Genomic DNA, 14,748 nt, shown 5'->3' with positions numbered 1-14,748 from the left:
TTCAAACTTTTTTTTCAGGATGGAACCGAGAAGATTCCTACATGAACAAGAGATTTTCCCGTAATGGGGTAGTACTGTCAGTGCACTGTAAACATTACTTAAGGTTCTTTGCAACGTCCCTTTGGCCTCTGGCTACAACCCGTTTCATTCCTTTGTCTGTTTCTTCCATCTTACTTTCCACCATCTCCTAACAATTATTTCATAGTGCAACTGAGGTTTTCCTGATGTTACACATATCAATTTCCATTTCAGTGCTAAATAACCTCATAATTTAGCACTAAATTATGTATTCCATTTTATTCTACATAAACATGAGGGATTACTCCCTGTATCCCCACCCCCAACCATTGTAACACCATCTAGGTTACAATATCCTAACCTGAAAGCCTGGTAACCTACCTTACACTCTTGGCTTATGTAAGAGCACCACCATAGATATTGTATTCTAGTCCTATCCCCCCCTCCCCATAGCAACTCTGCTAAATTATTTTGTAGTATATGTATAAGTGCAACAATATCACTTGGGTAATATATATTATAATGATATCACCATTTTAAAACTGATATAGTTCAGTGTGACCATATAGTCACAGTCCTGGACTTATATGTGGTGCACACTTGAAGAGTGTTTAAACAAGAGGTGGAATTTTCAATATTTTTAAAAGAGTTGGGAGGTAAGATGTAACTAAAGGAAACTGATGAGAAACCAGTGGGAAATAGTAATGCAGCCAATGCCAAAGGAACAGTATAAAGAATTTAATACTACTGTACGTATACAATACTCGTTGCAAGGCCATGGAGAGAGTGCCTCCCTCCCCCAAATGGATCAAATGCATAAAAGAGCAGCAAAAATCTTTTTGGAGAGATGTGTTTGTTCCCAGTTGCAGAAAATATTTGTTCACATAAAACTGATGTTTGCTGTAGTAAGTGAGAATCATGATTTTACTTACATTTTCACACTATGGGATTATGGGCATCATTTGAACGGGAGGGGGGGGGGGGCACTTGCCCTGCTGAAAAAACTGATGGCCCCACAAAGACTGGGTTTGCCCCCTAACCTTTAAAATAATAATTATAATATTATGTGGGTGGGTGTGCCACACCTGTTTGCTGCTTATTAACTCAATACAGCTCTTATGTGCTGCAAAATGTTCCAAATTGCATACAGATTTTCAAAAATTTCTAAGGGGCCCTACAGCCCCCTTTCCCCCAACCCCAGTTGATAGGGAACCACCCCACCCGTGTTATTATTGCTAAACCTTTGCCCCTCCCCAAGGAAATTCAAGGGAACATTGCTGAAATGCCAAATTTTTTATTTTGGTATTGAGAAAAATCATGTCATGTCTCTCACTGGGTGGGGCAGAAAAGGGTTAAATGTCTGTGCAACAATTTGTGCCAAATTTATTTAAGGAAGTACCCGTAGTTCCTCATTGAACGGATGGGTTGTGTACTAGCCTATCAGTCGGGTAGCCCGAGTTTGCTCCCCACTGCCGCCAATGCAGAACCAGAGGAATTTATTTCTGGTGATTAGAAATTCATTTCTCAATATACAAGCAGTCCCCGGGTAACGACAGGTTTGGCTTACGACGTTCCGAGGTTACAATGCTTTTCAATTATATTTATCAAATTATTTCCAGGGTTACGATGCCTACAACGCTGATATTGCAGAAGAAATATGACTCCAAAAATGCAAATTCATCAATATTTGAAGGTTTTTTGTTGTTGAAAATGCAATAAAAATGCAGTTCACATAGTTTTTGATGCACCCAAAGCATTAAAAGTAAGATTTTCTTAGGATTTTTGATGATGTTCCGGCTTACAATGATTTTCAGCTTACAACACATCTCAAGAATGGAACCCCATCATAACCCGTGACTGCCTGTAATGTGGTTCAGATCCCACAATAAGCTGTAAATAAAAATCTAATTCTTCGGGCCAGCTCTAGGAGAGCTGTTAATCAGCTCAGTGGTTTGGTTAAATTTAAGGAATTCACCGAGTTTATAGTTTGAATGAGGTAAAATCAAATAAAGAAAAAATTGTTGGTTTCTATACACATCAAAATTTATGGAATATATATATAGTGCTAGATTTGCCTCTCATACTTGGGCTCTATTATTTTATTTGTACAGCATACTGTAATTACTAGTTTGAAAGTGAGTTTAATTTGGCTTTTCATTACCTATTTTAATTTTGTCAGGCATAGGGTTGTTAGCCTGTCAAGTTAGATTTCTTATTAGTCTGCAAGCAAGCATAAATAATGAGCTTTAGTAGTATGTATAGAAACTATCACATATGTGTACTTAATCCTTATGGGTTAATGAGCTCATAATGAGGTAATTATGATCCTCCAGCTAGTTCAAAGCCTAGAAGAATGAATTTCATCAGTAATGGCACATTAAATGTTGCAAGACTCAAAACCATTAGTGACACAACCTGAATTGTCAGACTACCTTTAAATGGGCTACAGCTGTTAAGAATAGTATCTCTGCTTAACCTAGAGCTTAGATGTAGATACAATGGAATAATGTATGTAAGAGATCAACTGCTTCTCCAGTGAGGATTCCTTCCTCACTTGAAAGTTAACTTTTGCTAATACAACAGTTTTAATTTAGTAAATGATTTAAACTTTCTAGTATATTTTATCCTTAACTTATTATGCAGTAATTGGATGAACCTTCGAGATGCTGACAGTGGCAAGATTTTGTGGCAAGGAACTGATGATTTGTAAGTGCAGCATTACAGTGTACTGTAAGGTCATAAGTAATTTTGTTTTCAGCACTTGAAAGTAAGGCATCAAGGAAATTAGGATGAGTCATTTACAGTATATGTTAAAACTTAATTTTTTAACAAATCTTACCAAAGATTTTGAGATTAAGTTAGCTATAGCTTGGTGTTCCTAAGATTAAGTTAGCTACAGCTTGGTGTTCCTTATATATACTCCTTGGTGCTTCTTTTAATTTCTTTTTGAATAACCATTCCTTCTCTTTGATTAAGTGTGTGTGCCCCTTTGTTTAGATTTTTAAAATATTTTGTTAGTGATTTTATTTAATGTTTTACTGCCAATTTTATTTGCTAAATGCATGTTACTGTTTGGTTTCAATAGCTAATTGATTGTAATGCCTTTCATTTTTAGGCACTGATGAGTGCTAAAACCCCCATGTTCCTGAAGCCAGAGTGCCAAGATTTTCCACTCACATAGATAGCTTGTCTTTGGGTTGGCAGTAGTCTTACACATTCTAAGGTCACAATGGTTTTGACCACATAAAGAAAGTAGTTCTGCCAGATATATTTATTCCTGTAAATCATCCTAAAACTTTAATTTTGTCTTTCTTATGTTTAACTGAAGTTTGTATATTCACAAATGACATGAATTTAATTTTTTTTTTTACAGAAGATATATTCTTATTATTGTACATTCATTGTTTGGGTGATTCTTGAATTAACACAGTGTTAATTGTATATGCTGATAACTAACTACGTGAATTAGCTTATTGTGATCAAACTACCTATATTTTGAGAAATTTTCTCTTCAGGCTCTGGTAAACCTATGCTTTTATTATAATGAGATATTTGTTACTACACAAATTCATCATATGCCTTACTTTAGCAATCTTCAAAAGTGTGCTTGATTTGTTTTACCTTTCAGTTGGAACTAATTTTGCTTTAGGGCTGAATTTGCTACATCCTTTGTTATTGTCAAGGCTTCCACCTCTTGCTTGATTATGAGTGTCTTCTAGATACTGTAGGGTACTGGCTTTTCTGTTTTTGTTTTCACATTCCCTTGTGTTATTTTAGATGCCCCTTTTTTTTGTTGGTATGGAATTGTAGAAGAGCCTCATACTGTGTTTTTCACCTCACAGCCTTCTACTTCTTATTTTCTTTGGCTTTCAGTGTTTGTGGTAAGATTTTTGTTACATTATTTTTATTGTTACCTGCTTTTCACTTCCTTCACATACTTTTGAATATATTGAAGGTCATTGCTACATTCCAATTGTATGTTGTGCCTATTTCCCTTTCTGTTTTTCATAATAGTATCTGCTTGTTCTCATGTACAGCCAACCACATACCTGGCCCCCAGCCTCCAATCCTTGAATTGAAGTCATTGTGCCTATTAATAATAAAATCAGTTGACTGAGATTTCATTAGCATTGTAATTCAGATATCCCAAGGAAAGTCTAATCAGTTAAAATGCTGGTATCAAAGTACTAATACAGTGTCTTCTAATACCAGAATCAATTTTGTGAAGTCAGAATAGCATGCCAGGAAATTCATGGCTCAACAAAATCAATTCTTTCATCATGTGATGAGGTTATTGGAAAGTTCATGATATACAGGAGCAGTATTGATGCTAATGGTAATCAATAGTTTATTTAATCATAAAGTGAAATTAGCCTTGAACTATTTCTCCAGATTTCACTTGTAGGTTTTAATCACTCATTTATTATAAAGTTCCTGCATTATGATAATAATAATAATAATAATAATAATAAGTAATATTATAATAATAATTAAGAATGCTAGCATTCAAAGAAAAACAGGGTAGTGAGGGATATACTCTGAGGTGGCAGTTTTGCAGTCTAGAGCTGGGTTCAGATAACATTACAGTGGTACCTCAAAATACGAAATTAATCCGTTCCGAGGCGCCTTTCGTATCATGAGGTTTTCGTATCTTGGACCACATTTTACATGTAAAATGGCTAATCCGTTCCAAGCCCTCCAAAAACACCCCCGTAAATTTCATAATAAAGCTAAATTGACTTAAAAACAATGAAATACTACAACAATTTGGACCATTCAATACCTAATTTGTTCATGAAACTTACCTGTCAGATATATATATAGCTGTATTTTTCCAAATCCGACAGAAATTTAAACACTTACGACACACGCAGTGGGAGTCAGGTGGTTAGTACCCATTCCCGCCGCTGGGAGGCGGGTATCAGGAATCATTCCCATTTTCTATTCATAATTTTTCTGTCGCCGGTGCTGGAAACACCTGTTTGCAGCACCTCCGTCCAGATTTTGGAAACTTACTAGCTACTTGAGTATCCCTTTTGGTTTTTCTTTGGTATCTGAATTGGATCGGTGGCTTGGCACACGTTGACTTTGGTTTGAATTGTGAATTGGTATTGATTTTTCTTTGATCAAGATGTCAGGGTCTAGTTCTGCTAGCGCTAGATTTTGTTCCATGTCTGAATGTAGAGGTAGGCTACTGAAAGCTTCAGTAGACCCACATTCTGTTTGTAAAGTTTGCAGGGGGAATGAATGTACGTTTGAAGTCGTTGTAAGGAGTGTGAAAGACTAACAGAGTCGGAATGGAAGGCGTATGAAACCTATCTTAAGAAACTTGAGCGAGATAGGTTAAGGAGGTCTTCCTCCAGGAGTGTTTCAGGTAGGCAGATTTAAATTATTCTCCTGCTAACCCTCCTTCTGTAGATTATGCTCCTACCCCTGTAGTGTTGCCTCCGGCCCCTGAGACAGTGTCGGTAGAAGGTAATACATTTTTATCGCTAATTCTTGAATCGATTCGTAACTTAGAATCAAAAGTGTTAGCTCTGGAGAGCAAAAGTGAAGAGAAGTGCAGTGAAAGTGCCCCTTGTGTAGTGGAGGGTGCGTCAGATCGGCCTCATTTCGCCTCTAGACCTAGACCTCTGCTTGACTCCCAGATTACGGGGAGAGAGCATGTCGAAAGTCGAAGGAGGGTTACGAGGAACCCCCACCGATCTGGCGTGCCTTCAGCAGCTTCTGACGAACATACCCAGACTGCAGAGCGCGCGTGCACGTCTTTTTCAAGGAGTGCTTTTCTTCTTCTGAAGCTTCCTCCCGCGCAAGGGGTGGAGCTCTCATACCGCATCACGTCCGCTGAAAAGGACGGCTCGCGTTCGGGACGCTTCACGTCCAAGTTGTTCTCCGGAACTTTGCTCGTCGCCTGATAGTGCGTTTGTTTGCTGCTTTTCCTCCGCAGAAGAAGCGTAAGGATTATTCGGAGGCGGAGTCTTCCCTAGATGTTTCTTTCGAGCGCCGCAGTCGCTCTAAGGTGCGTGAAGCGGCGGTTCCTGGGAGTAGCAAGAAGGCGTCCCCCTCGCCGCTCTCCTGCTCACAGGATCAGCCCCTCCCCAGAAAAGGAGGCTTCACCTACAAGCAAGATTCTCCAGTCTCTTCAGCAGCAACTTCGAGATGTTTTTCCTTCGAGAGAGACTGCTCCACGTCGCCGTAAGGATGACAACCTTCCTGTGAAGAGGTCGAGGCGTTCTCTCCCTCTCCCTCTCCTCGCTCGTCTCTCTCTCCGTTTGAGTCTCCCTCTAGAGTTAGTTCTGCTCCCCAGCAACTTTCTAGAGGAGGCGAGAAATTCGTTTCTCGCTCTCGTGAAGCGGTTGTTTCCGCTGATACGAAACTTGTGGATAAGAAGCGAGTTTCTTTAGATGCAGAGCGCGCTTCTGTGAAAGTCAAACGCGCTTTAGTGGACGCCGAACGTAACTCGGTGCAAGTTTCGCGAGCGCCAGTGGACGCTCAGCGAGTTTTAGTGGACGCTCGGCGCGCACCAGTGGACGCTCGGCGCACACCAGTGGACGCTCGGCGCGCATCAGTGGACGCTCGGCGCGCATCAGTGGACGCTCGGCGCGCACCATGGACACTCAGCGCGCACAAGTGGACGCCAGGTGTACACCTGTGGCGTTTGAGCGCGCTTCTGTCGGCGCCAGTAGATTGGCTTCGGAACGCCAAACGCGCGCCTACGGACGTCAGTTTTTCCACTTCCTGCAAGCACAAGCGGAGGCGGGAACTCTTCCTGTTCGCCGTTCTTTCTCTTTTGAGAAAGCTCGGGACTCTTCTTTACTTCCTCCGACTTCTCCAGTGTCTGAAGAGGAAGTTAGTGACGCTTTCGTCGAAGTGGACGAAGAACAGCAGTTGGCTCCAGTTTCGACGGACTACAAGGTTTTGACTCGTTTACTTCAGTCAGTCTTTGCAGACACCTTCCAACCTGAAGCTCCACGTACTCCTCCCTCTCAGTTTTCGTCTTCCAAAGCTGCTAAGATCTCGGGCTTTGTGAGAATGAAGAAGTCGCTTTCTACGAAGCAAGCTTTTTAGAAAGGTCCATGATTGGATGGAAAAGAGGAAAGCTTCAGGCAAGACTTCTTTCGCTTTACCACCTTCAAGACTTGGTGGCAAAGCTGGTATGTGGTATGAGACGGGAGAAAACGTCGGAGTTAAGCTTCCAGCCTCAGCTCAAGGAGACTTTGGTAGCATTGTAGACGCCACCAGAAGATCTTTTTTGTCTTCCTCGAAGGTCTCGTGGACACATAGCGAGTTAGACTTTCACCTTAAAGGCCTCTTCAGGACACTAGAGGTCTTTAATTTTCTTGACTGGTGCCTGGGAGTATTGGATGCCAGGTCCAGGAGTTCTGATTCCATCACTCTGGGGGAGCTGTCCAGTGTATTGTCTTGCATGGACAAGGCCGTCAGGGATGGTTTCTGAGGAATTGGCTGCTCATTTCAGCACGGGACTGCTTAAGAAAAGAGCACTTTTTTGCAATTTACTGCAAAAGAAAAGTCGGTCTCACCAGCGCAAAAGCGGATCTTCTTTTCGCTCCTTTCTCAGAACATCTCTTCCCCCAGTCTATGGTAAAGGACATAGCTGCCAGTCTCCAGGAGAAAGCAACTCAAGACCTTCTGGCACAGTCTTCTAGGAAGCCTGCTACTTCTTCGTCTTCTGGGTCCTCTGCTTTGAAGAAGTCGAAGCCCTTTCGACCCGCTTCTTCCTCGAAGCCAGCCCCTCGAGGAAGAGGCTCTTTCAGAGGCAAGACTCCCGCTCCTTCCAAGAGCAAGAAGTGAGAGGGAAGTCCTTCAGACACCGGTAGGAGCCAGGCTTCTACATTTCGCGAAAGCTTGGGAAGAGAGAGGTGCCGACGCTTGGTCTCTGGACATCGTCAAGAAGGGGTACAGAATTCCTTTCCTGTTGTTACCCACCCTGCTGTCTTCGACACAAAGGAATTTGTCTCCGTCGTATCAGGGAGAAAAGCAGAAAGTGCTTCACGATCTACTAGATCAAATGATCGAGAAGCAGGCAGTGGAACAGGTCTTCGACCGGAGTTCTCCGGGGTTTTACAACCGTCTGTTCCTAGTGCCGAAGCAGTCAGGGGGGTGGCGCCCCGTTCTGGATGTCAGCAGTCTGAATCGCTTCGTTACCAAGCAGAAGTTCAAGATGGAGACACCTCAATCCGTGCTTGCAGCTTTAAGACCGGGGGATTGGATGGTCCCTCGTTAGAACCTTCAGGACGCATACTTTCACGTCCCCATCCATCCCCGTTCAAGGAAATACCTGCGGTTTGTCCTGAAAGGGAAGATTTTCCAATTCAGGGCACTCTGCTTCGGTCTCAGCACGGCGCCGATGGTGTTCACACCGTTCTTATGAAGAACGTTGCGAGGTGGCTCCATCTTGCGGAAATAAGGATCTCTCTCTACCTAGACGACTGGCTTATTCGAGCCTCATCGCCAGACAGGTGTCTGAAGGACCTTCACACGACTCTGTCGTTAGCGAAGTCCCTGGGACTTCTGGTGAATCTCGAGAAGTCGCATCTGACTCCTTCTCAATCCTTAGTCTATCTGGGGATTCAGATGGACTCAGTGGCTTTTCGGGCTTTTCCGTCCCAGGGGCGACAACTTCTTATGCTGGACAAAGTGTCGGCCTTTCTGGGGAAGGAAACATGCTCGGCGAGGGAATGGATGAGTCTGCTGGGGACCATTTCCTCACTGGAGAAGTTTGTTTCTCTGGGAAGGTTGCACCTCCGACCACTTCAGTTCTTCCTCTCAAGCAATTGGTCACGCAAACAGGATCTAGAAGAGGTCTTGTTTTTGACGGAAGAAGTGAAAAAGCACCTCAAATGGTGGTGGATCCAAAGAAGCTTGCGGAAGGACTTTCGCTCAAGCTTCGGAACCCCGACCTAGTGTTGTTCTCCGACGCGTCCTCCACGGGTTGGGGAGCAACACTGGGAGGGAGAGAAGTGTCAGGCACCTGGAGAGGGGAACAGGTGTCCTGGCACATCAATCTAAAAGAACTCTCAGCGGTTTACCCTCGCTCTGAGGTTCTTCGAGGAGGAAGTCTCCAGCAAAGTGGTTCAGATAAACTCGGACAACACCACAGCCTTGGCATACCTCAGGAAACAGGGGGAACTCACTCTCATTCTCTGTTCGTCATCGCGAGGAATATCCTGATTTGGGCGAAGTCGCAAAACGTCACGATTCTGACAAGGTTTGTGTCAGGCGTGGAAAACGTGCGAGCGGACCTTCTCAGTCGGCAAGGACAGCTTCTGCCGACGGAATGGACCCTTCATCAGGAAGTATGCCAGGCGCTATGGAAGCTGTGGGGACGTCCTCATGTGGACGTTTTCGCCAACTTCCCCGAACGAAGAGACTTCCGCTGTATTGCTCCCCAGTTCTGGACCCGGGAGCAGTGGCAGTAGACGCCCTACTGTGGAATTGGTCGGGACTAGACGTTTACGCTTTTCCCCCATTCAAAATCCTCGGGGAAGTAATGAGGAAGTTCGCTGCATCAGAAGGAGCGAGAATGACCCTCATCGCCCCCTCTGGCCAGCGGCCGAATGGTTTCACGGAGGTGATGTCCTTCCTAGTAGACTTTCCGAGGACTCTGCCCCTAAGGAAAGATCTACTCAGACAGCCCCACTTCGAGAGGTACCACAAAAAACCTCCCCGCTCTGAGTCTGACTGCGTTCAGACTATCAAGAAGTTGGCCAGAGCGAGGGGTTTTTCAAGACCTGTGGCAACGGCGATTGTCACCGCAAGGAGGCCCTTCTCAATCGCAGTTTACCAATCAAAGTGGGCTGTCTTTAGAAGTTGGTGCAGAAGGAAGGGCATTTCCTCCACCTCAACCTCTGTGAGCCAGATAGCAGATTTCCTTCTTCACCTTAGGAAAGAAGCGAAACTAGCCGTTCCCACGATTAAAGGCTACAGAAGCGTGCTTTCTGTGGTCTTCAGACATAGAGGACTCGACTTAGCGAATAATAGAGACATTCATGATCTCATTAGATCATTTGAGACTGTGAAAGTTCCCAACCTAAAGTACCATCGTGGAACTTAGACGTGGTACTGAAGTTTCTCATGTCGAGTCAATTTGAACCGCTCCATTTAGCCTCGCTTAGGAATCTTACTAAGAAGACCATTTTCCTAACCGCTCTGGCGACGGCGAAGAGGGTTAGCGAAATTCAAGTCATAAGCAAGCATATTGGGTTCAAGGATCATAGTGCAGTTTGTTCCTTAAGTCCTACGTTCTTAGCAAAGAACGAGAACCCTTCCAACCCTTGGCCGAGGACGTTCGAGATCAAGGGGTTGTCGGAGCTAGTGGGACCTGAAGCTGAGAGAGTCCTGTGTCCTGTCAGGGCTCTCAAGTTTTTATTTGCAGAGAACCAGAGCATGCAGAGGTTCTTCGGAGAACTTGTGGTGCTCTGTGAAAAAACCAGATCTTCCGATGTCGAAGAATGCACTGGCGTTCTTCTTAAGAAGTACGGTTAAGGAGAAGCCATGAAAAGTGTAGTGAAAGTGACATGGAGCTTCTGAAAGTGAAAGCCCACGAGTTGAGGGCTATTGCTACTTCGGTGGCTTTTCACAAAAATATGGCAATCAAAGATATTTTGTGCGCCACTTATTGGCGAAGCAATTCGGTGTTCGCTTCACACTACCTGCGGAGGTGAAAGCAACATACGAAAATTGTTACTCGCTCGGACCATACGTCGCTGCAGACACTGTTTTGGGGGACGGAGAAGTAGCGCTCATCCTATCCTTTAATGGTTTAGGGGAGTTTTTAACTTGTGTTATGGTTGTGGGGTTGACCGCCAGCGGCGGATCTCCCTTCCATTAGCTTAGTCTATGTGGGATACTTTTTGGTAGGCTAAGCCAGGTGGTTTGGTTTTTACTTCGTTGCCCTCATTTGTATGGTCAATGGTCTAGTCACGTCGTGGTCTCGCCCCTGGTTGACAGATCATCTGGAGTGCACCAGCTATATAGGTCTCTACCTCGCTGGCAACTCTAGTAGCACAAGCAGACTTACGCGGCAGTAACCACGAAGTCAGCTATGCTAACAGGTAAGGAATCAAGATATCAATTATCTGCATATATATGTTTCCTAAAATCTTCTATTCTGTCTACTCCCACCACCAAAGGTGGGATTCAGCTATATATATATCTGGACAGGTAAGTTTCATGAACAAAATGATATTGTAATGATACAATTAAGTTTGTTCATACTTACCTGGCAGATATATATAAATCAAGTACCCACCCACCTCCCCTCAGGAGACAGTGGAAATAAAAAATTATGAATAGAAAATGGGAATGATTCCTGATACCCGCCTCCCAGCGGCGGGAATGGGTACTAACCACCTGACTCCCACTGCGTGTGTCGTAAGTGTTTAAATTTCTGTCGGATTCGGAAAAATACAGCTATATATATATCTGCCAGGTAAGTATGAACAAACTTAATTGTATCATTACAATATCATATTAATAATTTGGTTACTGCTAATTAACCTATAAAATAAAGTTGTTTTATTATGTACATGGTATACAAGAAATACTGTATGTATGTAGTAAAATGTGAAAGCTTACCTTTCGAGTGAGGCTATCTCCAAAAGTGGCGACAGAGGAGGAGGACAAACGGCAGATACGTACATAGGTACACTAACTTTACGAAACACATAAAAAAATGTAAGGAAAACTAAACTAAAATTTACGAAACACAGTTTTTAACAAAACTGTAACACTTAACTTTACAAAAAACTAAAATTAAAAATTTTTTTTAATACTTTTTCATACTTTAGTTTAATTTTTTTTTTTTTTTTTTTTCCCCTCAAAATTTCAACTTCATCACCACTTTCAAACTTTGTTTTTTAGTATCACTTGGTTCTTCCTTTTTACTTACTCCTGCCAATACTAAAGCCTCTTTAAAAAGTAATTACCCAAGGAAGATTGCTTCTGCCTACTTTTCACAATGTTCCTGAAACGACTCGGGCAAACGTCATTGAACTGCGCAAGCATACAACCTGTGTGAGCCTTTTTGGGGTGTCTTTTTTTTCTACAAACGATTGCACTTTATGAAAAGCGGCTAGAACATCCTTAATTTCTGCCGTTGTCATAGGGTTGTCCTCCTCCTCGCCGCTGCTAGAGAACTCCTCTTGAACGACGTTATGTTGCATGGTCTCCAACTCCTTCAGGTCATCCGCCGTAAGCTCCTCTTGGTGCTCCTCGAGAAGGTCGTTGATGTCGTCCTCATCGACAACCAGCCCCATGGACTTGCCAAGTCCAACGATTTCGTCAAGATCTGGTTCTAAAACAGTTTCAGGATCGTCAACTGTTTCTGAATCTGCAGCACCAGCTTCGCCCATGTCGAATCCCTCGAAGTCTCGGGTGGATACGGCATCAGGCCAGAGTTTCCTCCACGAGGAATTCAAGGTTCGCCTCGAAACCTTCTGCCAAGCTTGGTCGATGAGTCGGATGCTATGACGATTTTGAAATGCTTCCTTCCAAAATTGACGCAAGGTGAGGTTTGTGGTATCGGTGATGTCGAAACATCTCTTGAAAAGATGTTTCGTATACAGCTTCTTAAAGTTCGATATCACTTGCTGGTCCATGGGCTGGAGGAGAGGGGTGGTGTTAGGCGGAAGATAAAGAATCTTGATGAAGGAATACTCTGCTAGGATATCTTCCTCGAGTCCAGGAGGGTGGGGAGGGGCATTGTCCAACGCCAGCAGACATTTCAGAGGGAGGCGCTTCTCTTCCAAGAATTTCTTCACTGTCGGGCCGAAACACAGATTTACCCACTCTGTGAACAAAAGCCTCGTTACCCAGGCTTTCGCATTAGCCCTCCACATCACTGGAAGCTTCTCCTTAAGCACTTTGTGGGCCTTGAAGGCTCGAGGAGTCTCGGAATGATACACCAGTAGGGGCTTCACCTTGCAATCCCCACTGGCGTTTGAACAAAGTGTGAGCGTATGCCTGTCTTTCATAGGCTTATGCCTGGGTAGCTTCTTCTCTTCCTGCGTGATGTACGTCCGACGAGGCATTTTTTTCCAAAAAAGGCCAGTCTCATCACAGTTGAAGACTTGCTGAGAACTTTAGCCTTCCTTGGTCATCATCTCGTTGAACGTCTTTTTAAAGGCTTCGGCCGCTTTCGTGTCCGAGCTGGCAGCCTCCCATGCCGCACCACCGAATGGATACCAGTCCATTTACGGAATTTCTCGAACCAGCCATGCGAAGCCTTGAACTCTGGGGTTGGTGTTGATGTCCCTTCTCCTCCGTTGTCTTCTGCCTGGGCAATCAAATCGCCGAAAATAGCGCTGGCCTTGTGGGAGATTGCCATCTCCGTTATTGTATCGCCAGCGATTTCTTTGTCTTTTATCCAGACAAGAAGCAGCCGTTCCATCTCGTTGTGCACGTGGGTCCTCTTGATGGACAAAATAGTGATGCCCTTGGAAGGTGTAGCTGCTTTGATGACATCCTTCTGCTTAAGGATGGTGCCTATTGTTGACAGATTTCGGCCGTATTCCTTGGCGATCACACTCAATCGCATACCAGCTTCATACTTCTTGATAATCTCCATCTTTGTCTCCAAAGAGAGCATTCGCTTCTTTCCATGAATTTCAACTTTCTTGGGACCCATGACTACGTTATACTGTGCGTAATTTACGTATAAGTAGAGTAAAGTTTTCACACAACACGATAAAGTACGTATACTGCAACGAAATCGCTAACGAATTTACGTTAATAAACGAAATCGTTAGACCGAACGAATACCGTGTGCGTACAATAACGATGCTGGTACCGAGCGGCCGAAGAAGCACGCCGCTACGTAGATGCATCATGGGAGGGATGCTGACCAATAGGAGAGAAGGATCTCATGGCGGTGACTAGCATCAGGAACCAATGGGAGAGCAGGAGGATGGTGGCAAGTCTACTCAGTTGGCGGCGCACGAGTTTCAAAATTGTTATCGGTGGTTCGGGCGAATCTCGGACTTTACAGAAACCTTTCGTATCTTGAAAACTTTTCGTATGTAGAGGCGTTAAATTTTTCATGTTAGCTTTTGTATCTCGAGTTTTTCGTAAGTTGAGCCTTTCGTATCTCGAGTTACCCCTGTACAAGGCTGAAGGAAAAAAATATATCCAGACAACTAAGACTTGACTTCCATTGGTTTTTAAGTGTCTCCACAAGGATTATTGAGAACTATTCCCTTAATTATCCACATTTGCAACTCGGCATTATCTACGTGCAATTGCAATCCCCAAATTTATATATGTAATAAATAAAAATGAATCAAGCCCTCAGTTTGGTTTGCAGTGCTGTGGGTGGAAACTGCAATTGTAATATTGTTAACAGTTCAAATAGCACATTTCAGAAAGGGTTATGGCCAGAGGGGGGATGATAGACCAGGATAATCTCATTTTGGAGGGGGGACCTGAGTGGGAAGTACTGGGAGGGCCCTTGTCTGCTTTGGAGCTCTCAATAGTACTTTCTGGCTCAAAAGCAACAACATACAAAACATAATTTTTTATCATCCTTGAGTAGCTGATAGAGATGTTTCATGACAACAATAAAGTTATAGAAGTTTTGTTGCTGGGAGAGCTATCTTGTGCTTGGGAGTGCAACTGTTATTGGCTCAGAAGTAACAATATCATGTGTCATTTTGTTTATTGCCTATGAGTGGCTGAGAGAGGTGAGTCGTGACTGTGTCATAGAAGCTTTGT

General features: G+C 43.6%; 2 protein-coding genes across 2 annotated transcripts in view; both read left to right on the top strand.

Annotated features, from left to right (window-relative positions):
- The window catches only part of LOC135215670 (N-alpha-acetyltransferase 35, NatC auxiliary subunit-like), a 739,676-nt gene that overhangs the window by 277,012 nt on the left and 447,916 nt on the right, over nucleotides 1–14,748 (top strand). The gene's annotated exons all lie outside the window — the stretch shown is intronic.
- The window catches only part of LOC135215231 (retinal rod rhodopsin-sensitive cGMP 3',5'-cyclic phosphodiesterase subunit delta-like), a 30,067-nt gene continuing 17,901 nt past the window's right edge, over nucleotides 2,583–14,748 (top strand). The window contains exon 1 of the mRNA XM_064249739.1: nucleotides 2,583–2,724. Coding sequence (XP_064105809.1) covers nucleotides 2,669–2,724 — 56 coding nt within the window. The 5' untranslated portion in view covers nucleotides 2,583–2,668. The remainder of the gene's footprint in view (nucleotides 2,725–14,748) is intronic.

The sequence above is a fragment of the Macrobrachium nipponense genome, chromosome 5 (genome assembly GCF_015104395.2).
Source record: "Macrobrachium nipponense isolate FS-2020 chromosome 5, ASM1510439v2, whole genome shotgun sequence".
Classification (NCBI taxonomy): Eukaryota; Metazoa; Arthropoda; class Malacostraca; order Decapoda; family Palaemonidae; genus Macrobrachium; species Macrobrachium nipponense.
Note: the sequence above shows the minus strand (reverse complement) of the source record. Positions and strands in the feature narration are given on the sequence as shown.